This window comes from Alternaria alternata (genome assembly GCF_001642055.1).
Source record: "Alternaria alternata strain SRC1lrK2f unplaced genomic scaffold CC77scaffold_2, whole genome shotgun sequence".
NCBI classification, from domain to species: domain Eukaryota; kingdom Fungi; phylum Ascomycota; class Dothideomycetes; order Pleosporales; family Pleosporaceae; genus Alternaria; species Alternaria alternata.
The window spans coordinates 1,207,287-1,234,296 of NW_017306191.1; the positions used below are offsets into that span (position 1 = coordinate 1,207,287).

At 51.0% G+C, this 27,010-nt stretch overlaps 11 protein-coding genes across 11 annotated transcripts; 5 read left to right on the top strand and 6 right to left on the bottom strand.

Annotated features, from left to right (window-relative positions):
* Window positions 1-1,351: 1,351 nt before the first annotated feature.
* CC77DRAFT_926730 (FTHFS-domain-containing protein) lies at window positions 1,352-6,408 on the bottom strand (the record flags this gene model as incomplete). The annotated part of the gene is made up of 6 exons (XM_018533951.1): window positions 1,352-4,053; window positions 4,111-4,276; window positions 4,809-5,351; window positions 5,457-5,633; window positions 5,681-6,218; window positions 6,272-6,408. 6 exons carry the CDS (start codon window positions 6,406-6,408, stop codon window positions 1,352-1,354), a joined length of 4,263 nt encoding a protein of 1,420 aa, XP_018390822.1.
* A 968-nt stretch (window positions 6,409-7,376) lies between these two features.
* On the top strand, window positions 7,377-8,548 carry CC77DRAFT_926567 (eukaryotic translation initiation factor 3 subunit I; the record flags this gene model as incomplete). The annotated part of the gene is made up of 4 exons (XM_018533936.1): window positions 7,377-7,421; window positions 7,482-7,520; window positions 7,569-8,064; window positions 8,115-8,548. The coding sequence occupies 4 exons, from the start codon at window positions 7,377-7,379 to the stop codon at window positions 8,546-8,548; spliced, it is 1,014 nt and encodes a 337-aa protein (XP_018390823.1).
* A 971-nt stretch (window positions 8,549-9,519) lies between these two features.
* On the top strand, window positions 9,520-10,089 carry CC77DRAFT_1027947 (multi protein-bridging factor 1; the record flags this gene model as incomplete). Its single annotated transcript, XM_018526405.1, has 2 exons — window positions 9,520-9,681; window positions 9,778-10,089. 2 exons carry the CDS (start codon window positions 9,520-9,522, stop codon window positions 10,087-10,089), a joined length of 474 nt encoding a protein of 157 aa, XP_018390824.1.
* A 518-nt stretch (window positions 10,090-10,607) lies between these two features.
* Window positions 10,608-12,233, top strand: CC77DRAFT_1016378 (phosphoglycerate mutase-like protein). The gene is made up of 3 exons (XM_018524204.1): window positions 10,608-10,966; window positions 11,069-11,275; window positions 11,494-12,233. The coding sequence occupies exons 1-3, from the start codon at window positions 10,832-10,834 to the stop codon at window positions 12,139-12,141; spliced, it is 990 nt and encodes a 329-aa protein (XP_018390825.1). The 5' UTR covers window positions 10,608-10,831; the 3' UTR covers window positions 12,142-12,233.
* A 148-nt stretch (window positions 12,234-12,381) lies between these two features.
* CC77DRAFT_926401 (NADP-dependent alcohol dehydrogenase C) lies at window positions 12,382-13,525 on the bottom strand (the record flags this gene model as incomplete). The annotated part of the gene is made up of 2 exons (XM_018533924.1): window positions 12,382-13,398; window positions 13,451-13,525. 2 exons carry the CDS (start codon window positions 13,523-13,525, stop codon window positions 12,382-12,384), a joined length of 1,092 nt encoding a protein of 363 aa, XP_018390826.1.
* Window positions 13,526-13,929: 404 nt separating this feature from the next.
* CC77DRAFT_318698 (hypothetical protein) lies at window positions 13,930-14,844 on the bottom strand. Its single transcript, XM_018531240.1, has 2 exons — window positions 14,587-14,844; window positions 13,930-14,312 (listed from the first exon to the last, which is right to left on the bottom strand). Exons 1-2 carry the CDS (start codon window positions 14,696-14,698, stop codon window positions 14,041-14,043), a joined length of 384 nt encoding a protein of 127 aa, XP_018390827.1. The 5' UTR covers window positions 14,699-14,844; the 3' UTR covers window positions 13,930-14,040.
* On the top strand, window positions 14,783-15,946 carry CC77DRAFT_1027950 (sorbitol dehydrogenase; the record flags this gene model as incomplete). Its single annotated transcript, XM_018526406.1, has 3 exons — window positions 14,783-14,866; window positions 14,935-14,968; window positions 15,015-15,946. 3 exons carry the CDS (start codon window positions 14,783-14,785, stop codon window positions 15,944-15,946), a joined length of 1,050 nt encoding a protein of 349 aa, XP_018390828.1.
* A 2,399-nt stretch (window positions 15,947-18,345) lies between these two features.
* CC77DRAFT_1046682 (hypothetical protein) lies at window positions 18,346-18,796 on the bottom strand (the record flags this gene model as incomplete). Its single annotated transcript, XM_018527452.1, has 2 exons — window positions 18,346-18,470; window positions 18,556-18,796. 2 exons carry the CDS (start codon window positions 18,794-18,796, stop codon window positions 18,346-18,348), a joined length of 366 nt encoding a protein of 121 aa, XP_018390829.1.
* A 2,224-nt stretch (window positions 18,797-21,020) lies between these two features.
* Window positions 21,021-21,473, bottom strand: CC77DRAFT_1057192 (hypothetical protein; the record flags this gene model as incomplete). The annotated part of the gene is made up of 3 exons (XM_018527987.1): window positions 21,021-21,136; window positions 21,202-21,336; window positions 21,392-21,473. The coding sequence occupies 3 exons, from the start codon at window positions 21,471-21,473 to the stop codon at window positions 21,021-21,023; spliced, it is 333 nt and encodes a 110-aa protein (XP_018390830.1).
* Window positions 21,474-22,450: 977 nt separating this feature from the next.
* On the bottom strand, window positions 22,451-24,678 carry CC77DRAFT_320462 (Amidophosphoribosyltransferase). The gene is made up of 3 exons (XM_018531243.1): window positions 23,962-24,678; window positions 22,866-23,905; window positions 22,451-22,801 (listed from the first exon to the last, which is right to left on the bottom strand). The coding sequence occupies exons 1-3, from the start codon at window positions 24,500-24,502 to the stop codon at window positions 22,622-22,624; spliced, it is 1,761 nt and encodes a 586-aa protein (XP_018390831.1). The 5' UTR covers window positions 24,503-24,678; the 3' UTR covers window positions 22,451-22,621.
* Window positions 24,679-25,596: 918 nt separating this feature from the next.
* Window positions 25,597-26,997, top strand: CC77DRAFT_320588 (hypothetical protein). The gene has a single exon (XM_018531245.1). It carries the CDS (start codon window positions 25,932-25,934, stop codon window positions 26,559-26,561), a length of 630 nt encoding a protein of 209 aa, XP_018390832.1. The 5' UTR covers window positions 25,597-25,931; the 3' UTR covers window positions 26,562-26,997.
* Window positions 26,998-27,010: the final 13 nt, after the last annotated feature.

Below are 27,010 nucleotides of genomic sequence, written 5' to 3' on the forward strand. Positions count from 1 at the left end.
GCATGCTTTAAAATGTATGACAACATGGCATTCGGATTGGGGGGATGACTTCGCTTTTCTTGAAGGGGATCTGTTTCATGGCGCTTATGGGTGATGAAGGTACGCATTTTCTTTTCGTGCCGTAAAGGACATTCGCTAGATACCCCCACTGTTATTTACAAATATCGTAATCGGTACATCGCCACTCTTCTCACCCACATCGTTTCACCCTCTCGTGTGCGCTTCCGTTGCTATGACGCTTTGACCTGGTAAGCATGTGCATCCGTACGACGATGAGTGAACTACCTAGGCTTCGGCTAGACAAACAGGATACATGACTACGCAGACATGGACTTATCGAACGACATGCATGCCGCAAGACTTGAAAAGAAGAATGCTTGCTAGGCTCACGTACAACCGATCCAATCGTGATCGGATGATCTGCTCAAATTCCATGTAAACTCTGTCGCGAAGGATGTTCACGGTACTTTTAAGTCTTCTACACGTTTCTGCACGTGCAAAACTTCAACGGCACAACGATCTGCTCTCGTTGATAAGTAGCAAGCTAGTCATCTCTATGTGTATATGATCAGTCAAACTGTATTACTAAAGCCACTATCATTATTCCTTTGATGAGAGGCGGCGGACCAATGGCTTTTGGCGTTAGCAAGGCGATACCTCGCGCTGCATTTTGTCACGCGAAAGAATTCACGGATATCACTAACACAGACAACTTCAACGGAAAACGTGACCTCGTCCTTATTGAGTCGGTGATCAACTCGGGAAAGTCTCTCGTCAATTCTATCACGCCGTTGCGGGAGTCGTATCCTTCAGTTCGTATCATCGTCGTTAAAGGAGTAGCTCAAGCTGATTCTCTGATCATAAAACCAGATAAAGAGGATGCATCAAGACTGACAATGCGTTCGCCGAGATGCTGAGGGGCGATCGCGGACTGCATATCGTTGCATTGCGCAAGCCGAAGAACAAGTACAAAGAGAAAGAGCGGACCGATGTGGGACATAGGTTGTTTAACACCACGCAGTTAGACTAACCATGATGGCTCGACGGATTGTCTGAAGGGACGAAACATGCACAAATTCTCAGCTCTCTGAGGTTAGAAAGATTGAAAGATGCTTCTAAATTCCTGTAATGGTCCATCATGGAAAAGATGAAACGGTCAAAGTTGATTCGACACCATACCAAACGCTATGCATATCATCCTAATTCGTGTTGAATAAGAAGCCCACCCAGATGTTGTTGAACATGCCTAGTGCGCCCAAAACGCCATACCTCATATCATCATACATGATTATTTCAAGTGAAGCTTGTTGAACGCTTCACCCGATTCAGCCAACCCTCTTCTTGGTCAAGTTTAGAACATGCCGTCAATCTCGCCAGTCTCAACGTCGACATCGATATTCAGATATCCAGGAGCAGTAGGCAGACCGGGAATGGTCTGGATATCTGCCGCAAGTGCATACAAGTATCCTGCACCAGCCGCCATCCTGACATCCCTGATAGGGACCGTGAAGCCAGTTGGGGCACCCTTGAGGCTGGGGTCGTGGCTAAGGGAGTACTGTGTCTTGGCGACGCAGATGGGTAGGTTGCCGAAGCCTTGCTTGACGTAGGTGTCAACCTTCTTTTGAGCGAGCTCGGAGAACTCAACAGCGGAAGCACCGTACATCTTCTTGGCAATGGTCTCCATGCGTTCTTGTACCGTACCACTGTTAACGTCGTAGAGAAGTTTGTAGTCGGGCTTAGGCTTTGCAGAGGCCTTGATGATTCCCTCTGCAAGGTCTACAGCCCCCTTTCCACCTTCGGCGAAGTGGTTGGCTGGGATGGCGTCCTCGGCACCGGCCGCGATGGCCTCTTCGCGAATCACATCGATCTCAGCTTGGGTATCGGTTGCGAAGCGGTTAATGGCCACAACGACGGGAACACCGTACTGCTTGGCGTTCTCAATGTGCTTCTTGAGGTTGACGCAACCAGCGCGGAGGATGTCGATGTTCTCGGTGCGGTAGACTTCGGGGAGTTGCGCACCGGGGCTGATGTCAGGGCCGCCGCCGTGGTTCTTAAGGGCACGGACGGTCGCGACGATGACAACGGTGTCGGGCACAAGACCGGAGGAGCGGCACTTGATGTTGAAGAAGCGCTCGCCACCCATGGTGAAGTCGAAGCCGGCCTCAGTAACAACAAATCCGGTCTGAGCGTCGTGGTCCTCGTCTGGCTCAGTACCAGCCAGCTTGAGAGCGAGCCTGTCTGCAATTACAGAAGAAGCGCCGATACTGATGTTCGCGAAGGGACCGGCGTGAACGAAGACGGGAGTGCCCTCAAGGGTTTGCATCATGTTGGGCTTGATGGCATCGACAAGCAGAGCAGTCAGGGCACCACCAGCACCGATGTCGTCGCAAGTGACAGGGTCGCCAGCGCGGGAGCTGGCAACAACCACGCTACCAAGACGCTCGCGGAGATCCGAAAGGTCCTTGCTGAGCGCTAGAATAGCCATGCACTCGCTGGCGACCGAGATGTCAAAGCCAGTCTCGCGAGTCTGACCCTTCTCAGTTGGCGCTTGACCGACTGTGATTTTGCGCAGATGCCTGTCGTTGACATCTAACACACGTCGCCAGGTGATGGTTTCCGGGTCGATATCAAGCCTGGCAAACTTAGAGATCTCCTCCTCAGTCAAGTCATCTGGGTTCGTCTTGTCGATACCGAGCTTCTTGAGACGACGGAACATGACCGGAACAAACTCGCGCTTGCCCTTCTTGGCTGGCACTAGGCGCTTGTATAGAGCAGCATCCTTTTGGGTGTTCTCGTGGAACATGCGCGTCTCGATAGCAGCAGCCAGCAAGTTGTTCGCCGCGGTGATGGCGTGGATGTCGCCAGTAAGGTGAAGATTGAACTGGTCCATGGGGATGACCTGGCTGTAGCCTCCACCAGCGGCACCTCCCTTGATACCGAATGTCGGTCCCATGCTGGGTTGACGCACATTGGCAAAGCATATCCTGCCCAGGTGCGCGCCCAATGCTTGCGCGACACCAATTGTGGTTGTTGACTTACCCTCGCCGAGCGGGGTAGGAGTGATACCAGCAATGAGAATGTACCTTCCGTTGCGGCGGTGCTCGAGTCGCCTCAGCAGAGACAGGTCGACTTTGGCCTTTGTTGCACCATATGGCTCTAGCTCGTGTGGGAGAATGCCAACCTCCTTTGCTACGGTTGTGATCTGCTTTGGGTGCTGCTTGCGTGAGATAGCATGGTCGGCGGGTATCGGGTCTTCGATGCGAATGGGAAGAGGCGAAATCTTACGCTTCTTCTGCCTGTCAAAGGTCGCGTCGGCGGAGTCGACAAGGTTCTGTAGCAGCATAGCGATGGTCATAGGACCTACACCGCCGGGTACTGGGGTGATGTGCGACGCAACCTCGACGGCAGAGTCATAGTCGACGTCTCCTACGAGCCTCTGTCCGCTCTTCTTGGTGTCGTCTGGGATGAAGTTGGTGCCAACGTCAATGACGACAGCACCGGGCTTGAGCCAGTCTCCCTTGACGAACTGCGCCTTGCCAATGGCAGCGATGACGATGTCTGCCTGGCGAACGACTTCCGGTAGGTTCTTTGTCCTCGAGTGGCATACAGTGACTGTCGCGTCGGCGTTCTTCAGAAGGTAGCTGACGGGGCTTCCCACGATATCGCTGCGTCCCAGTACGACGGCGTTCTTGCCGGAGATGTCGATGCCGGCCTCTTGGAGCAGTACCATGACACCCTTGGGTGTGCATGGGGTGAAGAGAGGCTTGCCGCCGCGCTTGGCCAGCTCACCGATGCTTTGGATGCCGAAGCCATCGACGTCCTTCTCGTCCGCGACGGCTGATGTGATTGTGTGTTCGGAGATGTGCTTGGGGAGGGGCAGTTGGACGAGTATACCGTGAACGGCAGGGTCATTGTTGTACTCGTAGATCTTGTACAGGAGCTCGCCTTCAGTAAGGTCTTCGGAGAGATGGACAAGCTCGCAGTCGATGTTGGCCTCTTCGGCGGCCTTGAGCTTCATGCGAACATAAGTGCTGGAGTCGGACCTGTCACCCACTGTCTGCTGTCAGCATTCCATGTCGCTGAACACGTCCCCAATGGTACGCGACTCACCTTGGACAATTTTCAGGCTTGGACGGTATCGCGGGTTCTTCTCTTGCTTCTCCTTGATCTTCTGACCCAGCCTCTCGCGGATGCTCTTGGCAATGGCAGTGCCGTCAATCTTCTGACCAGCCATGTTGAAGCCTGTGCTGGAAAACTGCCTGGAACTATGCGCAGTCTTGACGACAGTATATAGATGGCGGGGAGAAGTCGAGCACCAATATTTTCTCGGCGGGGTAGCTGTAGCTTGCGGAAAACAACGGGCGAGAACACCAACGCGTCCGCCGCAGATCGGATACACTTTCATCGTCCTACCAATCCTGTCTGCGAATCTTTTCCAAGTCTAGTGTGTATGGCGCGACGTGATGATACGCATTTCTATGTATGTTTTCAATGACTCAGTCTGGCCCACGCGATAGCACTATGGACCCCGGGAAAAGAACAAAGTACGCCGACGCCAAACTTTCTGCTCCGCGACTCGCGTGTGCGCGTTATTACGTACCACTCAGGGTCCTCGGTCGGAATGGGGAAAACATGCAACGCGAACATGGTTCAACATACATCGTGTGGTACTACCAAACCAGCCCGCTCTTCTGGTTATCCTGCTCTCCATCTGCCTTGTCCTGAATTCTCCGTACGAACCTCTGCGGATCCGCAACTATCGAACGGAGCCACCAAAATTCTAAGCTTGCGGATCAGGCTTTGCACACCTCCATCAAGATTCCATACATGACAAACATCTGTTCCGCCATGAGCGTAAGACGCTCCATGTGGTCTGGGTGGACGAAGCGCGCAAACCTATCCGGGTGCCATAGGTTTCGTTCCTCCTTGAGCCATTCATACGAATATTTACCGGAAGCTTGCAGCAATGCTCGCAGATCGTGGGTGCAGATGCCCAATTTCGAGACATCTTCCTTGAGCAGCTGACAGTCCCGTTCAGTGCACTCGTCGACGTAGCCTGTCATCGCTAGGAAACTCTGTAGTTGCCCGGGTTTGAGCAACTCTCGTATATCTTCCACGAACTGACCGTATGCTGCCTTGGAGTCTTTGTGCACTGCACCATCACCAAAGACGAGCCAAGAGCCATGTACAAACCCCTTGATGTCTTTCTTATCGGTGACCACAAACCAGTTGCGACCCATGTCGCGAATGACTTTCACCTTTTCACCTTTTCTTAACACTAGCTCCCATGAATCCGCCCTATGCGGCCGACCAGACTTCTTGGTAGTCGCCCACTGGAAGGGAACGTCATCCTCAGTCTTTCTTGGTACATGTCGTATTTGCTGGTCAGAAACATGCGGTTCGTAGTGGGCGAGCGGGCGAGAACATGAGTTCCGAGAAGAGTCGGTGTCAGAGACAGTGCCAGGAGGCGAACTGCTTAGCGTAGGCTGGTCAGAGCCGTCATCACCATCAAAGTTGGTGTGAATTGGCTCTCCCTCAAAATGGACAATATACGGCGTGTCCAACCCGGCAGAGTGCTTCTTGATGAATGCGAAGGTCTCGCCCTTCTTGGTATGCGGGCTAATCAGGACGTACTAGAAGATGTCAGCTGCAATGGACGATAACATGCGCGGACACTCACAGCGAGCTCTTTGTTGATCCTAACCATTCGCTCATCTTGTCTCGCGCCTTTCCACAGCTTGTTCCACTCGACGCAGACCAGGTTTGCCTGAAAATTCCATAGATGACGGTCGCCGCTCTTGATGTAGTACGATCCATTGGCATGCCACTGGATATTATCCAGAGTACGAGAGTCCCTCAACGAACCATTGGTGATATGGTTGCTCTTACGGAATCCGGAACTGCCTTCGCGTAACCTGGCCTCGAGTTGCGCCGGAACATCTGCGCATGCCCAAGCTGTGCCTGACCATACGACGAAAGAGTCGGCGGCACCAAGTTGTACTCGAATACCAGAACGAAGAGTCTCGGAAGCTTCTACTGCTTGTATGTAGGACCGTAATGCTGGCGGAATCTCGGGTCCGATCATGAAAGCCGATGCGCTGTCTCTGCGCTCCCAGCCGAAAAACCACGACCCGGGTTTGCTGCCGTACGAAGCCCATGTGATTCTCTTGACATAACCTGCGCATAATTCTCTGAGTAAGTTGTTTGGTAGACATGTGCTGCGTATAGCGGTCAGCTGGATGTTAACTTAGGGCGATCGTGTTTATCCTACGAGGTGTAACCGTTCGGTGTGGCGATAAACTGATCGCTGCCTCGACTCAAGGCTACTATATACTCGTTGGGTGCCAGAGGCTCGAGCCTGTCTAGCATAGCTGCTATGATAACAGTATCGGGCGATGTGGAGGACATATCGAACGTGGGAATTGCGCACGGCTACCTGCCCACTACAAGGAGAAATCAAGGACCTGATGTTGGACTTTTTTGGAAGCTGCGCCCAAGTGTTGTGTGCTTACCGATGGCGAAGTGGAAGCAAGAGCGTGTTTGCGCCAAGACAGCGCTCACACTGAAGGGCAGGTGCAATTCCTGCATCACCCGTGAAGATGAAAGTGATGAAACGTCGGAACTCCAAAAAAGCGAGGATATCAAACCCAGAAGCACACCGTATGCCTGGATTATCAACAGCGCCGTAGCTGGCGTCTGTACCGAGCATGTGATCAAGCTTAGACTTAAAGAGATGGAAGCTCGGTGGCAGTGAAGCGTGGAAAGACGCGCCCTCCGTCTTCATGCTGTATACATCTCCGACAAAGTAAAAATAGGCATACATCAACAAGTCAGCTTGTAATGAATTACAAGCACAGAAGTGAGGTCCAAAGAAAGAGGGCTATGTTGACTCAGAGGTAGACGATCAAGAAGAGAGGACGAATATCACCCGAGCTGGACTTACTATCTGAATCATCTGTGAATGGCTTCAAATCACCAACGTACGAATAGATTGGTCTATGAGTCACAACAAGTTGCGTCGTTCGCGAGTACGTAAACATATGCTGATGTACGACCAAATGGGAGTGAGGTGAGCCGTCGTGACTCACATCAACAAGCATCGCTGAGTTTAACACGATCTAGACCAGTAGCCTCAGCTCAGTACTCATAGTCTCTGAACTCTTCGTGTTGAGGATCTGGGCCAAGACAGAGAGGTGAGGTTTATAGGAATGGCGGTTGATCCATGGATGCGGGACAAAGCACGCTAGTCGGTTAGCGCCAAGCAGCCCACTTCGCCCGCTGAACGTCGATATGCACAAGAGTCACCCGAATTTCGAGACGCCGCCCGCCACATATAAGCCGTCACACCACCCCACCTCCACATACACATCGCAAACATGAGGCCCATTCTTCTCTCGGGACACGAGCGTGCGCTCACGCAAGTCAAGGTACGCATGCGCAAGGCGTAGCGGAATGGGAGGGAGAAAACTGACAATAGACAGTACAATGCTGATGGAGACATCATTTTCTCCGTATCGAAGGTACGGGCTTCTCCCAGTTTTCTGATATGTGGAAGCTGATTTTTGTAGGACCACGTCGTTTGCGCCTGGTACTCACACAACGGCGAGCGGATAGGCACATACCACGGACATCAGGGAGCGCTATGGACCGTCGACGTAAACCCATCTTCCGAGCTGCTAGCCACCGGTGGCGCAGACAACACCATGAGGCTATGGCATGTGCAGACCGGCAAGCTTCTCCACACCTGGGAATTCAACACCAGTATCAAGCGCTGCGAATTCTCTCCAGACGGCAGGCAGCTACTCGGTGTCACTGAGAAGCGCTCAGGACATCTTTCGACCATCTGCGTCTACCCCATCAACCCCGACCCAGAAGCGCAACAATCGGATGAGCAGCTGCTCAGGATCGTATGCGACGAGTCCAAGGCGACGGTTGCTGGTTTCTCGTATCTCGCGAAATACATCATCAGTGGACACGAGGACGGCTCGATAACTCAGTGGGATGGCAAGACTGGAGAGCTGCTCAGCTCTAACTACGATGTTCATGAGCCAGACATGCAAATCAGTGAGTGCCTCGAACAAAACCCAGGTTATAACAGAACTAACAAAATGAAGCCGATATTCAGTGGGCTCCCGACCGAACATACTTCATAACTGCCAGCAAGGACAAGACCGCAAAGCTTGTTGACGTCGAAGAGCTCAACGTGCTCAAGTCATACGTTGCCGACACGCCCCTCAACTCCGCGGCGATCACTCCGGTAAAGGACTATGTTATTCTTGGTGGAGGACAAGCAGCTATGGACGTCACAACCACATCTGCGCGCCAAGGAAAGTTCGAGGCCCGTTTCTACCACAAGATCTTCATGGAGGAAATCGGTCGTGTGCGTGGTCATTTTGGTCCCCTCAACTATGTCGCCGTACACCCACAAGGCACCAGCTACTGCAGTGGAGGAGAGGACGGTTACGTGCGCGTGCACCACTTCGACAAGCCATACTTTGACTTCATGTACGAGGTTGAGCGGGAGGTCGCGCAGCAGTCGAACTTGTAATGATATGACCTCATGAAGAATGGTTGATATGGTTCGATTTGGCTGTATGCATGCAATGGCGTTCCGGCGGTCGGGTTGGGTGCTTGTCAAAATTAGACGAGCCTTTGTCAAAAGTTCATGAGCGAGCAGGGCACATATAGACACTTTATCTCAGCGTCCGAGCACCATGTACCTCAACAATGAAAACTTCACTAGCAAGCTTGTGAGCGCATGTTCAAGATGATTTATATATGTCCCGCCCCAAGCACCAGCGCCTGTCCACGAATGGAGCAGACACCCAAGCATTAGGTCAATAGTACAAGCAAAGGGCTTGAAACGGGTTTGTGGCTGATCTTCCTGCTTTTGACAAACGAGTCCATCATCGAGAAGGAAGGACGACGTATACTGAAGAGGTTTTTGCTATAGTATAAGCGCAAAGGGAGAATACAGCGCGCCGATCGCGTTGTCGCGTGCTTGATCGAGCGCAATGTAAGACGCAGTTATGGATATTTTCTTCATCTGCTTATCAGATCCAGACACGATGGATGGCTCCAGTATATTGAAGCCGGCTTCCATGAGCTATGAGGCACAATGAGTAAGCCCGTAACAGCGGTCATCGCGAAGATTGATGGTTGGGTGAAGTGAAAGAAGGGCGGAAGAAGGGCTGCAGCCTCAGCGAACGTGGAAGCTTCGAGAGACCCTGCCCTAAGCGAGGTTAGCGCGCGTGGCGGTGACCTCACCTGTCGCTCCGACTCATCGCGGCCTTGCATCGCTCTTTGGGCCTCTACATAAGCAAAAGCTCAATCTTCTTTACTCCATTGCTCTTCACATCCAAACCACCTTCCATCACACACACATTCGCCGATTGACAAATTCGTCGACGAACAAACACCGACTTCATCAGCACAACACCCCACATCTGCGCCCAACTCAGCCTTCCGCACACAATAACCACAACTTCATCCCCTCTATCCCTTAATACCACTTTCAAGATGTCTGACGACTGGAACTCTGTTACCAAGATCGGCAGCCGCACTCGCGGTGGCGCCGCTGGACCTCGCGAGACCGTAGTCAAGGGCAAGTCGGCTTTGAACGCGGCCCAACGCAGCGGCGGCATCGTCGCCACAGAGAAGAAGTTCGCTTCTGCCAACGCCGTGAGTACTCCTGACACGTCTACTTAGCCTAAACCACTTTGTTCTTCGTGATACCCCATCAGTTCACTCAAAACAATGCTAACGGACCAGCCACAGGGAGCTTCATCAGAAGGCCAACGCCTCACCAAAGTCGACCGTTCAGACGATATCGTCAAGCCCAAGACCGTTGGCACCGTTGTTGGCCAGGCCATCTCCAAGGCGCGCTCCGAGGCAAAGAACGACAAGGGCACTACCATGACGCAGAAGGATTTGGCTACAAAGTGCAACAGCACACCCACAATCATTGCGGACTTTGAGCGCGGTACTGCGACACCAGACCAGAAGCTCCTAGGAAACATGGAGCGCGTGCTCAACGTCATCCTACGGGGTGACAAGATTGGGCAGCCCAAATTCCCCAAGAAGAAATGAGCGAGTTATTGCCAAGGTCACAGGCTAGCCGCAGATATACGGTCAGGCTCTGACGTTGCAATCTTTTGCGCTTCAAAAGTCAGCTTTGGCTGCAATAAATCTCTTCTGGATTAGCGGGCTTGGGATGGGCGTTTGGTGGACATCACGGCAGAATACCACAATGGTGAACAGCGTGCGATAGCTACGGCTTAGCCTTTATCGCGCGCCTTTGCAGCTTGGTCTCATTGAGCAGCTGTGTAAGCTAGATAAAATCAACGATTCATGAGCAAATATTGCAATTGTGTACAAACTATGCCCTTGACGTCATCGAAGCCATCTGGCATACAGTCCCTTAATCGATCTAGATTTACCCTTCGTACACAACAAGCGAATCCCGATCTATTTAATGTGATGCTGAGCAGATTTAGAAGCAACATCATGCTTGTACGTGTCGCGCCTTGATTTCGTGATTGGCTCTTGCACGCTAGCGACTCACCGTCAGCCCGCATTCACAACGCATCCTCTCTGCAAACCACACCAACCATGATATCCTAACTTCTTCCTATACTATGATTGTGCCCTCTTATCAATCCAAAACAAGAATCTTTGGTTTCGGCATTCCCATGTAAATCATGCCCTCAATTCCAGCCCTACTACCCAGGCGCTTTCCATATTCATCCTCCACCCAGTGTATTTGCGCTAATGTTCTGCCAGACCCATCCTTTTCGTCTCTACCGTAATCGTCTTCTTGCTTTACTTCAGCATGAGTACTTCGAATCACTCGTCCGTGGTGCCTGCCCCGGCTGAACCGGAACTGGATTACCACTTCAAGTATACCGTGCAAAAGGGCTTCTTCGCTCAGAGTGAGGATGAAACTGATGACACGACTTTTGATTTTGTATGTTCGTGCCTTCTTCCTCCATGTCTTGACACATCTCATAACATCTCCAAACGCCATTCCGTCTTGGCTTGCAAGGTGGCTGACTAACGCATCCAATAGAAGGCACAAAATTTTGGATTAATCAATCGTTCTTATCCTGGAGAGACCAACAGTGAAGACCGACAGTGGAGGCGCTTTGAGACATATGTGACCGGTCTGGAGGCAGCGAAGAAAGAGGGCGAGAGTTACAAAGTCCTCTTTCTGGGTCGTCATGGTCAAGGATGGCACAATGTCGCAGAGGCGAAGTACGGAACGAAGGCTTGGGATGTATGTTCCTCTTACTCCTTTACCACTTGTTACATCCCATCTCACCTCATATCAAACTCCTTCCAAATCGGGCAATCTGTCGAAAGGCGTAGATTACGGCTTCACTCCTACTCTCTCACCCATGTTGTTTTTCACTCTTTTGCTGTACCGTTCTCTCGCTCTCAACTTCGTCTTGTAAAGGTCGCTGTTGAAGAGCTATGTTGCTGACATGAATAAAGTGTTACTACGCCGCCCTCGACGGCTACGACGGCATAACCTGGGCAGATGCCAACCTGACCTCTACAGGTCAAGATCAAGCTCTTGCTGTAAACAAGCTATGGACTGAACAACGTCCCCTTGGGATCCCGTCTCCACAGACTTATTACGTTTCCCCCTTGACCCGCACGATCGAAACAGCAAATCTGACGTTTGGAGGCCTCCCTCTCCCGTCATCTCAGCCCTACGCGCCCTACATAAAGGAACTCGTTCGTGAGGCCCTTGGCGTACATACCTGTGATCGCCGCAGCACAGCAACTCACCTCAAAAACACCTTCACCGACCCGAAATTGACGTTCGAACCTGGTTTCTCGGACGAAGATCCTCTTTGGGAAGCTGAGTACCGTGAACCGCGGGCCGCAAGACGGTACCGACTGGCCACATTCCTGGACGACGTCTTCGCTTCGGACAAGAACGTGTGGTTGAGTGTAACCAGCCATTCTGGAGCAATTAGAAGTATGCTCGAGGCATTTGGTCACAGGATGTTTGCGCTGGAGACCGGAGGTGTGATACCCGTTTTTGTCAAGGCGGAGAAAGTGCAGGGAAAGAGACAGGCTCCGCCCAAGGAACCTAGCGACGCTCCGCCGCTGTGTGATGGGCCACCCAAATGAGGACAAGGAAGCAGAGAAGGCATATATTGAGAGCGGAAATCTGCTATCTCACTTGTCCGGCAGGATATAGTTGGAATACAAACCGTCATTACCCCATCTGTGCATTTTCTTCTCACTGTCGTTTAGCAACCCAACATCAAGATCAAGAAGGTAGGGAACAGGAAGTTTGTTTAACGTTCATTATTATTCATAGCTATTTAATAGGCTTCAAGAAGGCAACACCACCGCTCTTGTCGCTGTTTAAGCCCTCTTACCAAAGACCTTGTCGAAGCCAGTAAGTGTGAGCCTGTACTTGACGTTGTCGTTCTTGTAGACACGCTCGACTGCCTCTTTGCAGCCCTCCTCGCTAAGCTGGATTTCTTGTACCCAGGACTTGATGTTCTGCTTGGATGCGAGCTCGAACATCTCCTCCATCTCGGGCCTGTTACCAATGTGAGAAGCACCCATGTAGCAGCCGTTAGGTGCGAAGACCTGGGCGGGCATAGCGGGGAGCGGGTTGTCAGGGAAGCCGACCATGTGGAAGGTTCCGTTGACCTTGAGGATGGAGAAGTATTCTGAGAGGTCGAACTTGTCGGTTGCATCTGCGGTGTTGATGACGAAGTCGAACTGGAACTTCCAGGGCTCAGCCCAACCCTTCTCCTTGGTGACGATGAAGTCTTTGGCACCCATCTTCAACGCATCCTCCTTCTTGTTGGGAGAGTGCGAGATGACATAGGTGTCAGCGCCCATAGCTACTGACCAGAGGACACCGAAGTGACCGAGACCTCCCAGTCCGATGATACCGACCTTCTTGCCGGGGCCAGCCCCTAACCTCTTCAAGGGCGAGTATGTGGTAAGACCAGCGCACAGCATGGGCGCGGCGAGGGCAGTGTCGAGGTTGTCCGGGATCTTGAAGACAAAGTATTCGTGGCCACGGATATGGCTAGAGTATCCACCCTGTGCGACTGTGCCGTCGGTGTGCTTGGCACCGTATGTGTCGACTTGGTTGGGGCAGTAGTTCTCCTGGTCGTTCTTGCATTGGTCGCAGGTGAGATCGGCACCGATCTGAGCACCAATACCGGCGCGGTCTCCGACCTTGACGCGAGTGACCTTGTCACCAACCTTGACGACCTTGCCGATAACCTCGTGTCCTACGCAAAGAGGAAGAGGAAGCTCCTCTCCCCATCCTCCAGTGATGGTGTGGACATCTGAAGCGCAGACACCGCAGGCGTCAATGGCAATGTCGACGTCGTACTCCTCAAACTTCTTGAGAGGGAGCTGTAGGATTGTTAGAACAGCAATGGGCTAGTCAATTGGCTTGTTTACTGACCTCCTGACGCTTGAACGTGCTCCAGTTCTTGATGTCAGTCACCGCGAAGGCGTCGGTAGTCTCTGGGTAAGGCATTTTTGTGTGTGGTTGTGTTTTGAGGTATGTGATTTGGTGTTGGGGAGTTATGAGAGACAATGGAGGGGTAGGTGTTGAGGGGCATGCACACGTATTTCAAGCATCGGTCAATCTCCTGCCAGCTGGTAGAGTCGGCCCATCGCATTTCGCGCAGTGAGGTCATAACAGTGGACGGGAACTAGAAGGTCCCCGCCATTGAGGCTCCTGGCGCTCCCTGATTGGGCAGACACCCAGCCACGAGCGCGTTGTCTGTTGAGGCGCGCAGCTGTACCTTTTTCTGACCGTCACAGACGCGTCAATGATCGTGTTTTTAACCGTTGCATCGGCGTTCTGCCAACGGTGTCGAGGGCTAGGCCCTGAACCATGCCATGTCGCAGTCCCTAACTCACACTATACGTTCGGTCTTTCCGATCGTGCCGAATCGTAGTGGGGTTCGTCATCGCATGTAGATAGCTTCAGCGGTATTTGTCGTCGACAATTCTCTTGTAAAAATGTCGTAGGTAGACACCGGCGAATCAGTCCAGAGAAACGATGACAGATTGTCTTTCCGAGCTCGTTTCGATCGGGCAAGGTGCGACAGTAGCTGATCCGAGTGCCGAGTTGCCGACGTCATCTTCAAGACCTTCATTACATCCCCAGCCTCTTTCATCAACGTACAGAACTTGCAGTCTCGTTTGTTTTCTTTCCTTTTTCCTTCTCTCTGAAAATGGTTTGATGGTAGCGCTGACCAACGTTGCTGGAAGATGGGTCGGACAATCTGCGAGTACGAAAGAGGCTAGATAAAGCAGTAACGAAGCGTGCAAAATGCATAATAGCACGCGGTTGTCGTACATTAGCATGCGCACAAGTCGATGTGATGTACATCTGCTTTTCCAAAACTCACTCTTCCACGGTAGAACCTCCTGCGCTTTCAAGCCTCCGCCCAAATCCCTTCTTATCCGGTACCCCGCATTGACAAATGCGGGGTGATTGGCTAGAGGCTTACCCGTTTGGGCATTCCGTGATCGAGACGAGCACGCGTGAAGAGGCGCTTTGCCAGTAGAAGGTGAGCGGAAGGTGATAGACTGACGGAATCCGGGAGAATGAGCGCGAGGTCAGTTTGCCAACCATGGCATGAGCGATACCGCCGCGCCACGTTCTACTATTTCTCCGCCTCTTCAGCCTCTCTTCCATCGTCCCGGGTCACACTGAACTTGACTCTTCTGATAATACCGCACAAATTGAAGCACAATGGCCTCTCCGGCGGCTGAAGGTACTATGAACGCGCTTCGATTCCACGGTCAGAACGACTTGCGATACGAGAAAATTCCGATACCACAAGTCAAAGCAGGACAAGTCAAAGTAAAACCAGCATGGGTAGGAATTTGCGGATCAGGTATGAACCCAGATGTGAAAGTCGAAGCACTGAGACTGACGTTAATTTATACCTCCACGAATACCTGGGTATGTACATGAATGACGAACATGCGATCCATAACTGAGTACCTAGGTGGCGCGAATCTCTGCCCTACTACGCCCCATCCAATCACCGGTGAAACGGTTCCACTTACCTTCGGGCATGAGTTCAGCGGTACAGTGGAAGAGGTTGGCGATGGTGTGACTGACTACAAGCCCGGAGACAGGGTCGTCATCCAGCCTATCATCTACGATGACACCTGCGGCGCATGCGAGGAAGGTCTGCAGAACTGCTGTTGGTCTAATGGCTTTATTGGCCTGTCGGGTTGGGGCGGTGGTCTTGCAGACCACATTGTTGTCCCAACTTCTACCCTTTATCATCTCCCTGATAACGTACCACTTGAGATCGGCGCCCTCGTCGAGCCTCTCGCTGTTGGCTGGCATGCTGTCAAGATCAGTCCCTTCAAGAAAGGCGAGGTTGCATTAGTCTTAGGCGGTGGACCTATCGGTATCTCGACGATACTAGCACTGAAGGCGAACGGGTGCGATAGGATCATTGTTTCTGAAGTAAGCAGAAAGAGGCAAGAGTTCGCAAGGAAGTTCGGAGCGCACTACATCATCGACCCAACCAAAGAAGACCTTGCAAAACGCTGTCGCGAACTCACTGGAGGCAAAGGTGTGCACGTAGTCTACGATTGTGCTGGTGTCCAGGCGGCTCTCAATCAAGCTGTCCACGCTACCCGTGCCCGGGGTTGCATCGTAAACATCGCCATATGGGAAAAGCCTTGCACTATCTTCACCAACGACTTCAACTTCAAGGAGCGGAAATATATGGGTATCGCAACTTATGAGATCGGTGACTTCCAGGAAGTCATAGACGCGCTGAGTAGAGGGGACATGGATCCGAAAGAGATGATCACACAGAGAATTGGCTTGACCGAGGTTGAAGAGAAGGGCTTCAAGAGTTTGATTAATGACAAGGACAACCAGGTCAAGATCTTGGTAGAGGTCGGTGGAGGTTCGTAGTGGTATCGATTACTACAGGTTCTCATATCATGTGATAGCCACCGCACTGTTGGAGGACTGGCCGGTACTATCTGCCTAGGGCATCGAATTAATCATGGCAAACCCTTCTTCCTCATCAATCTTCTTGTCCTTGATTACGTCTATCGGAACTTTCTGGATCCGCGCAAACCATCGCAAACACGATACATCAGCAGACATGTGAACAAGATTGATATATCGCATGTAATGTTTTCGATAGATCTGGCACGCGTGTGTTACGTGTTGAACTAACAGCAAGCTGCACCACTCTATCTAGGAAGCAAAAATTATAGCAGTAGAGAATGTCGTCCGGTCACCACCGTTGCCGTTGCCAGCTATGTCTATCGAGGATACCCGCCGCACTCAGCGGTGTCGAAAACGGCTCCTTGTTTAACAAGTGATCATGTACGAGTTCTTAGGACTAAACTCGTCACACACACCAACCTTCTGGTGCACCTCTGGGGTCTCGCTCTCAGAGCAGTCAGAAGAGGTGAAAAGGTTGACTGCCAACAGCACATTAGCTTGTTATACTCCCGTGTAAAATGAGGTGCAAGATTGAACTCTGCCTTTGCAGCTGGGGTTTGCGGTGGCGGTGATGACCAGACTCTTGTTGCCGTCGAAGATTCTGATGCACCTGTTGGCAGGGAGGTTTTCGAGTCGTTCAATCAAGCATCCGGATGCAGTACTGCAAGCAGAGCATGTCGATATCGTAAACGACAGTGTATCTGCGGCAGTGCTAGATGCAATGAATGCCGAGATGATCGCGAGAGCAGTAGTAGAGAACTGCATGTTGGAGAAGTTGGATGGTGTAGAAAGTCCGGTGTTGTTGAGATAAGAGAGGTGGCTACGAGAGATGTGTCTACCCCGGATGCAATGTCGTCGAATCTTATATGGGAAACTTCCGTCGAAGACAGGACCTTCGCAGGTTTTCCAACTCATATCGTCTTACTGGTATTGCTGGACTGTGACTACGCTGACGTCTGCGATCAATGCGGCTCGTGAACGAAGAACGCGTAAGCACACCCTGTTTGACCGTGATACCTCTTAAGCGACCCGTGCCAACATCAAGAAAGAAGTTGGTGACTATTTGCGCTATGCAAGTATTGGCCACAAGGTAGGCCGGGCTAGTCAATGTTACATGGGCGTAATTACAGTAAGCACACATGAGCAGCAATCCACTGATCCGGATTTTGATTCGTATTCTAGACATACAACAAACAATCATCGTTATGATGAGCTTCAAACATTCGACTTCACTCCTGTGCTTATTCCACAGCCCAACTTGTGAAGGAGGGAATGTCTGCTATACCCAGGACCAGTGTAATAAGGGATGTGACGCAAAGAAAACCAAAAACACCACCATAAGCACTTAGACAACGATTGGAACTGAAGATACTCAGATGACGAGTTGTTTGCTGACCAACTGATATCCTATAAGGTCGATTAGAGCAAATTATGTGTGTAATAGCATGTCGAAAGATCCATTGTGGGCTACAGTATATGGGAAACCTCGATTCATAATCTACATAACTCTGGAGACTGCAAGCTGACTACTAGTGAGACACTGACAGTCATCATAAAAGTGTCGCAGAAAATTATGCGGAGCCTGGTGCGACCTGGTAGGTATAAGGGTTATCTCCGTCACGATCCAAGACAAAAGTTAGGAAGCGTCCTCTGTCTTGGCCAAGTAGGCCAAAAGAGGTTTTACAAAATTCTTCCCCCTCATTCATTGAACGAACAACGAGCGGTGCTTTGAGGTATTACCGCGAATGATATCACACGGTGTCACGAGAGAAGACTTCGATTTACTATGGACTACAATGACCAAGAGCAAGTACGTTTAGCTTAGAATTTGCGTAGCTCGAGTCAAGCAATACGCCTTTTAGGTAGGCAAGTAGATGTTGAAGGTTGATTGCGAGGTGTTGTCCGGGTGCGAGGCTAGAAACGGGGCCGATGCAGACTAGCCTGACCGGGTCTGGATAAAAGGGAGGATACTAAAACCCTATGTTGCAAGTGTGTCCTCATTTCTCCACTAACAATGCGGGTCTCGTGCGGTCTTCGAACACTAAGGCAATTACAGAGAGCAACACGTTTGACTGATACAACTCGAGACATCATCTAATTGGACTCATGAATTAGCACATTCTTTGACCACGGACATCTTTGATATAGCAAAATCTGATAGAGCGAATGCGAAGAGGTTCCACCCGGGTTATGTGTTGAACTAACAACGAATAGAGTCATCCCGCCAAATTCTGAAAATCGATGTGTGAATGCAGTAACGACTGTGTTCCAAAGGTCTCGTCCATTTGCCGTTGCCAGCATCATCTATCACCTGTCCGAATGTCTCCCTGTAAGTTCGCAGACCCCATCATCACCCCTTAGGAGCAGATGACTTTGTACGCAGCGCGAGCGCCGAACACAATAGGTCTGCAAACATTCGAGCCCACAAAGCCAAATGTTTGATCACCGTCACCCTCACACTTGGAGTTGCCGTAAAGGAAAACTATAACGATGGTCAGCTGTGACGTCGTGGTACGATAGGAATAGCATGTTATTTGGAAAGTGTTCGAAGGCAGGTGATCACTTACGCGTGCATCCGGGTTTGGCGAAGTCCACGACAAGACTGCCTTGGTTGGTCAAGGGGGGGTTTGTGATGCAAATGTCGCTTTGCTTGATCTGGTGATCGGTTCTAGCACAAGGGCCATTGACCGTATCAGCTGGAGACGCGCAATTGTTGCAAGCCCAGGTGGTAAAGGATAGTGGGTTTTCAACAGCAAGCGCACCAGCTACAAGGGCGAGACTAGATAAGAGGGTAAGAGTGAGCTGCATTTTGGAATTGATTCGAGACTGTGCTAGAACTGCTGGTTGTTGAGTTGTGCTGGAAAGAGTTATGTGAAGGCGTGCTCTTCCAAAGTGGGTTCCTGGGCAACTTTATACAAATCGGCATTGCTCATGCTAGCACACTACGATGGGTCCGAGTCAACTCTTCTTACTACAACGGATGGTGGTGACGACCAGCTACCAACACTTCTGGGGTCACGACCGGTGAGCATGAGTACGAGCTCACGTCCCGTGAAAATGTTCATACTTCTTTAGTAAACCTTGAATGAAAGGCTTGGGTCTGGAGACCTTCTCGAGGCATCAGTGTTCCCGAAAGGTTCAGCCCGCACACATGATGGTCGTACGGGCGTTGACGCAGTAAGCGCTTTCGATCGACACTTACGGCAAGCCCCACATTTAACCCATAGAACCACATAAGAAATTCCCCGTTATGCGAGACCATTTTCTCCAAAGTCTTCTTCGAGACCAATGTATCTATTGGTTTGGCTATAGTATGAGAGGATATTGTGATGGATGCAGAGGTCGACGTTACGTTGGGGCGTTGTGACCAACATATATGGCCACTTGAATGACCTCAGCAATGTTGGAGCTGATCGTATCGGTGATTTGTAGAGAATTATGATCTGTGCGTAGCTAGGATGCTTCCCATAGGTCCCGGTGGAGGACTCGTTAGAATTCGTGAAGACCATCGCTCGCAACAGTTGCTGAGTGCCGCGATATTCAAGCGAACCGAAACTCTGAATAGTTGATTGCAGAAATACGAAAGGGCATGTTTCATCGCATGCTCGATCATTGAGTCGCAACACTTCCAAATTTGCACCTACTTAGGAATTTTCATGTGCTCAGATAGCTTTTACAAGACGGGCGAAGATGACAAGGCGAGTGAATGACCCAAGAGTCCGGTGTTCATCATGTATTGAACTGACGATATCTCATGTCCGAGTTCTCTTATTTGAGTAACACAAGGAGCCAGTTAATGGAGAATTTTCGCACTGTACGCCAAGCTACAATATCCTTCTCGTCGCTTCTCACGCTACGTCTCTAGGATATAATCTTATAACCTCTCTTGAACACTGGCACTGGGTCACAAGCTGGTGGGTCGCTAAACATGTATGGTGCCCCAGCCTCTTCGGAGCAATCTACCAAGTTGAAAAGTTGTACTGTGTGTCGTGTCAACCACCTGGACTAGCTACCGCTGTGACTCGGAGACTCGCTTGTCCTTGCTCAAGTGAAAAACACGTTTCTGACACGATATTGTCGTGTGGCCACGAGAGACAGGGGCTGTTGGCTGCGCAGTCAAAGCACGGCCATGATGCAAAAGATCCTGCATCTGGAATGGGATCACGGCGGGTGAGACTGACGGGGGATAGGAGAGTGGTTGCTGCCAATGCCAATACAACAAGGAATAGCTGCATGGTTGAACCTGATGCTAAGTAAGAGTAAGATTGACAATGGTACAAGCACAACGGGATGACTGAGAAAAGGGATTTGGCGATGGTTTATATCTTTGGCTTTTCGGTACCCAAACGTACAGTGCCAGGCATCAAGTCGTTAGTTCAGAAGATTTCTTGGTAACTCCAAGACACCCGTAGGTATCTTGACTGAAACCAATGCCTGCCTTCAAACATTATGGTTACTTCTTCTCACCTAATCCTTGGGTGGTAGCAGATGTAGCTTGGCCACGGCCTCCTCATGACACATCAAAACAACCCGTGGGTCTCATCAAGGTAAGCGCTTGCTAGACATAGCAAACAGGGAGTGTAAGAACAGTTTTCTGTGGTCATGTTATCCACTCCAGGAAATGTCAAGAACGCCATACGGTCGTCGCTGTGAGTAGAGCTAAATCGTGAGCAACATATGCGGCAGTTTGGTGTCCAACAAGATGCTTTGGGTTTCGCAAAGTAGGTCTATACGTGTCACGTAAGTTCAAACGTCATCACAGCGAGAACATTGTCGCTTCTTGAGCCAAGAATATCTATAAAGGTGATCCAATGAATTTCAATACAGTCTAGTCCACACCATATGTTGGATACAGCAGACGGACTAAACTGGATCTAGTATATAAGAAGCGAAAGGGTGTTGTAAAGACCGTCATCTGGATTTGTCCTCCCATTCATGCATGCTGTTGCCAGCTAATTCTTGTCTAATCTTGATTCGTCGTTCTGTCTCTCTGAAATGACTTTTCGGAGTTCGCGAAGAGTTTGTGATCCGCTTAAGAGCAGATGGCCTTGTACGAGAACTTTGTCGACACATCAATGCAACCGCTGGGGACGGTGGTAATGGTATCAGTCGGTGTACCACTGCAGTCGCCGGCGGTGTAAAACTCAACTTCAGTGGTCAGATTCATTAGCAGTGATTACAATAACGATTTTGGTTCTCGCAGGAGTGCTTACGGCGGCAGTTGGCACGTGTCTTCTCCAGGTAGTAGATGCGGGCGCTCTGCTGGGGCAGGAAGTTGCATGTGTTGCTGTTGATGTTCTGGGCCTGGTTGGCTGGAGGCGCACAGTCGGCGTTGGCATAGGTCTCGACTGGGGAGTGGATGTTAGTGGACATGTACTCTGCTTTGGTCTCAAGGAAGCATACATGAGGCTACGTTCTCAAGCTGAATTTGAGCAACGGCAACTGAGGCCATGATGGCGCCAACGATGGTGGAAGTGAACTGCATCTTGAAGATTGGAGTTGAGAAGTTGGTTTGGTGGGATAAAATATATTGAAGATAGCGATGTGGTAGAAGCTGTTGTCTTGGTTGTTCCTACAATCCCGTCCTTCTTTGAGGTCTTTATACCCTCATTCTCTAGTGTCCCCAGCCTTTGCCGCTGTCTCCTCGCATTCAAAGCTCTTGACAAAGCTTATCGTGGCTTGTTGAAGTGTAGAGAATACGAAGCTGGCTCATCATCATGTCTGATGGGCTTGATTTTTGAGTGGCTGGACTCGACCAGAATATGCCTCGTCGTGGGATGACATCCGAAAAGGTGGAGTTTGATGATTGTATAAGGAAGTTTGCTCGCGCACCTGACGCCGTGGCTTTGAAGTTATAAGCAGGATGTCCACTGGCGCAATTGCTGAGCGTGGCAATGTGGCTGACAACAGAAACACGGCGACCTTCGGGCCGCAGCTGCAGAGTCCGGTCCGCAAGGAAGTCCTTCTCTCCAAAGAATGGATGCATTAGCGGACCGTGGCTGACCGGGGTCATTCATGAGATGAGGGCCTGTGTTTGGGCAAAATCACTATATACGTCATCTCGGTATTGGATTGAGCATTGCGTGTAAAACGTCGTTCGTGATCTGCTCGTTTTCTTTGGTGAATCTGTGAGATTGTGACCTCGTGCGCGTGGCTAAAAGCTCTCGACGTCAACACGTGATGTGTAGTGTTCCTTGACACCACGCGCATGTGCGAACTGCAATGCAATGCAGCCGGTAAGAAAACGTGCACGGATAATACACTGTGTTGGTGCGGAAATGACACGAGCATATGCACCAATGAGACGGAAGGACCCGGCTAACATGACTGGCCAAAAGGCTTGTGCAAACGACTGTTGGATTGATATCCTGGAGCAAGAGAGCATAAGCAACAGCGCATGCTCCATCTCGGCATAGATCCAGCTTTGAGGCCACCGGCTCAAAGTCTATATCGGAAAATCCTGTGAGATCACAAAGTCCTCCCCTGCGCCATAGCAATCCTCTGCTGTATCCTGGTCGTGTCTTTCGTAACTTTTCAATGGTACGTGTGTATCATCATCGTCTATAGCACAAAACAAAATCCCGTATGTACTTATAGCGGCATAAGCATGCGCTCATACCCTTGAGCGGCTGCTCAATTGAAATCGTTCATGTTGTGTAAGCTGATGTCCTGGCTACTGGTAACGCGTCGCTCTTCCCCATTACCGTTAGCCAGGGCGTCACTCGTGGAAGTCTGGCTGACACCGTTGGTCGGCTGCCAATCGGGTTCACCATTCCCATCCGATGGAATAACGTTGCCATGTTGGTCAACCTCCTATTGTCATTTGTGTTAGTCACAGTGGGTCTTCTCAAGTGATCATCTCAGATTTTCAACTTACAACACCTTTGGCAGCCATGCGCACCTGCTGGGGATTGGCTGTGCCATGTACGACAGCTTCGCGTGCCTTCTCCATGACCTTCTGTTTGCGGCTTTCCCCACGTATTCTCTCGAGATGCTCAAAGTAGCCAGCGTCAACCGGAGTGACGTATTTCCCGCAGAAGACACCAACTTCGAACTTTTGGTTCGCAGGATCCCGAGGGGAAAGGCGTGCGCAAGCACTCTGTAGGTCCTCGAGGTTCTGGTAAACGACATCATCAGCACCGATGTGCTTAGCAATCGCTGCTGAGTCGCGGTGGTGAGCAATAAGCTCCGAGGACGAGGCAAGATCGATACCATAGATATGGGCGTTGGTGATAGGTGGCGCACAGGAGGTAAAGTATACCTTCTTAGCACCCGCTTCCCTCGCCATCAGAACGATTTCGCGCGAGGTAGTACCCCTGACAATAGAGTCATCTACTAGCAACACATTCTTGCCTTCGAACTTCTTCTTCATAGGATTCAGCTTCGCTCGGACACCCTTCTGTCGCAGTTGTTGTGATGGCATAATGAATGTGCGGAAGATGTAACGGTTCTTCACGAACCCTTGTACGTATGGTTTCTCAAGAGCTTCAGCAACGCACAGAGCAGAAGTGATGGAAGTCTCGGGGATTGGCATAACCACGTCAATCTCGGCCATGGTCTCGGGTCCCAACTGCTTCTTGATAGTCTCTGCAAGGGTGAAGCCCATGTTGCGTCGACTCTCGTCGACGTCGATACCATCGATAACTGAGTCCGGACGGGCGAAGTAAACGTACTCGAAGATATCCGGGGTGTATGCTTCTTGTTTGGCGACTTGCCTGAAGACAGGCTCTTTGCCCTTCTCGATGATGACGGCTTGGCCGGGAAGGATATCAAAGAAGTCTTTGTAGCCACACTGAACCAGCGCTACGCTCTCGGATGCCATCATGTAGTCCATGCTCTTGCCGTCTTGCGACTTGCGAGAACCTAGTACCATGGGGCGGATACCGTACGGGTCGCGGAAACCGATGAGACCGAAACCTGGGACAATGGTCAGTGCCTATACAGTCACGATGTTCGGCATCTCGTTGACGTACCAGCAAGCATGGCAGTGCAGGCCCATCCACCGGTACACAACTTGTACATCCTCTCCAACGCCTTGAAGCAATCATCGGCGTTGATACGCGCCTTGCCTGTCTCGTTGAGCTCATCGGCGAAGATGTTGAGCATGAGCTCGCTATCACTCTCGGTGTTGATGTGCCTGTGAGCCTCGTGGTCCAGTCGCTGGCGCAGCGCGGGGGCGTTGATGAGGTTGCCGTTGTGGGTCATGCAGATACCGTACGGGCTGTTGACGTAGAAGGGCTGAGCTTCGGCGTTCGCGCTGCTACCGGCAGTAGGGTATCGCAGGTGGCCGAGGCCCATGAAGCCGGGAAGGTCGGACACGCGGGCGCCGTCTTGGAAGACCTTGGAGGCCATGCCGTTGCCCTTGCACTGGTGGAAGCGACCACCGGCACTGCAACTGACTATTCCGGCAGCATCCTGGCCGCGGTGTTGGAGAAGGTAGAGGGCGTCATGCACCTCGACCGAAGCCGATTGCGACTTGGGGTCGCCGTGGATCACAGCAATAATACCGCACATGTCGACGTGATGGTGGGGTGTGAGGGGCTTAAGAGCAGAAACTAAGGTTTATATGCTAACAAGACGCGTAAGTTTACGGTAACAATTCGGAAGACGCGGAATGTTTGTAAGTGGGGGGTGGTCTCTCAGGAAGTCGTTGTGCGCTCATTGGGAATCGCAAGTCTAACATCTTTATAATATGACAAGATCATCATAGGGACGGTGGGTAGACAAAAGACGAACGGGAATAACGTACCCTGAAGTTTTTCGCACGTCTCACCAAAGAGGGGATATGGTGAAAGAAGAAGAGTTGATAGTGTGGCCGTTGGGCTCTAGGTGTAGCAGCAGTCCATCTACTCTGGCGGTGATGTGCTCAATGTGGGCGTCGTCGTCTTCGTAACGTCGTCGCGGGATTGTTGTCCCAGCTGGTGATGGCGTTCGGGCTCATGGTTATTGGAAGTAGGAGCTCTCTAGTGGGGAAGGGGCAGCATGATAAACAATTTTTTTCCTCGCCGCACCTGCACTCCCGCTCTTTGGGGCTTGGCGCCGTTCCCAAGCCGATGCCGCAACTCCACATCGTGCTACTTCCCTCTGGTACAACCAAACCCGTCGTCGGAATGCAAAACCCTGATGGCGCCTGCGCTCGCAGCCAAATGTCATGACAGACAGACTTTGTTGGTGACAACGGTTCTTGTATCCTGCCTCCTTGGTTTCCACGACTCGAGCCATGGTCTTTTCTATTCTCCCTGGATTTCCTACCTGCACCCTATACAAGAGAAAAACCGAACAGGTAGAGATAGTAAGCTCTACTTTGCAGCTTACATTAGCTCCTAACAAGAGAGATTATAGGATTTAATAGTATTGTAGGCTTCTAGATTCTCTATGTATGTCTATATAGCTCTATTGCGCTTCGTTGTAGTAGGAAGGAGTACTCTGCTCAAGCGAGATATTTAGTTTCTCTCTTTGGCGTAGTGCTTGTAGAGTTGCGGCATTTGAGTGAGCAGGCAATGCCACTGCCTAGCTCAAGTGCTCTTCGCAAAACACGCTAAGAACACGCGCCACCTACACCAAAGATCATGTTGCATACATAGCTCGACCGTCAGACTGTGGACGCCGCCTTGTCACTCCATTTGACTTCCCTGTTACGCGACATCGCGAACAAGCCAAAGTTAACAGCATGACTAACAATACCTACCTTGGTTACTAACGCCTCGTCCTGGTCTGGTAACCCTTTTGCGCACCAAATCTCGCCACAATCTCACCAGCAACCATCACGTGAAAGCTACCATCAGTAACATACCTGATACAGAAAGACGCCCATCAGCACTTGGTCAAATACCGACCGCCCACCTTATAAGATCAAAACCAAAATGAGGATAAAGATGAGAGCGAAGACTGCGCTGCGCCTGAATCGTTGCCAACACCGCGCATTAGCCATTGTCTTCCCACCATGACGGCAACATCCGGACATCTCGAAGCTTTTGCGCCCTTAACCTGGGCCACACCGTACCTCACTTCCCCGAACTGGGTTGCTTGCGAACGCCAGCGAGGCACCGAATCAGGTGAAGATACGGACCGATTTTGCCGCGACACGATGCGCGCAAATAATGGCGTCCGACACTGGCTAGAGCTCTACGAGAAACCTGCGCCTGGCGCCAAAGTCACAAAATCCATATCTCTGATCAAATATGGTACCGGCTTGAACGGCTTCCCAGGCATCTGTCATGGTGGCGCGCTATTGACGCTCATGGATGAAGCAATGCTGCACATCCTTGTCGCCAATACAGTGCTTGAAAACGGCCTTGGCTTTATGAAAGTTGGGGAAGACTATTGGAGGCTACAGCTCCATGATGGAAAGTCGGCACAAGAGGTGCTCAAGGGCCGATTAGCGACGGCAACAATGGACGTGAAACTCCTGGCGCCGGTGCTTTGCCCAGGTGTTGTCGGCATTGAGACGGAGGTACTTGAAGACAGAATCACCAAGATGAGGATGAAAGCTACGATGAGGGATCGACAGGGCAAGCCGTTACTCAAAGTGGAAGGATTGTGGGTCAAGATTCGCGGTGCAGCAAAACTATAACTGCGGGCAGCAATCTTGTACCAAATGTACCACGGGAATCAGACACACTTTTACGATAGTCCTCTACGCTCTTGTTTTTCCTCAAACAAACTCGAGTAACTTGCCACCAAACGTCTATCCCCATCACACGTGCGCAGGGATCCCGGTTGATTTCGCATTGATCTCGGACACACTAACCAACACGAGACCTTTAATCTATTGGTCCTTCCTGCAACGGCAAACCTCCGGGGCCAGTACCTGTAGTAATGTGTGCACTGTGCAGCATGTAAACACACATGCTACCCCTCTGACCTACCATTCGCCATGACGTCTGAGGTAACCTAACCCATCTAGCACCACACCTGCGAGTCACTGCATCAGACATCAAGGTCTTTGTATACTTAAGAGTAAAGGTGTATTGACATGAAGACTACATACACCATCAAGTTGACGAGTTCTCATCACAAGTC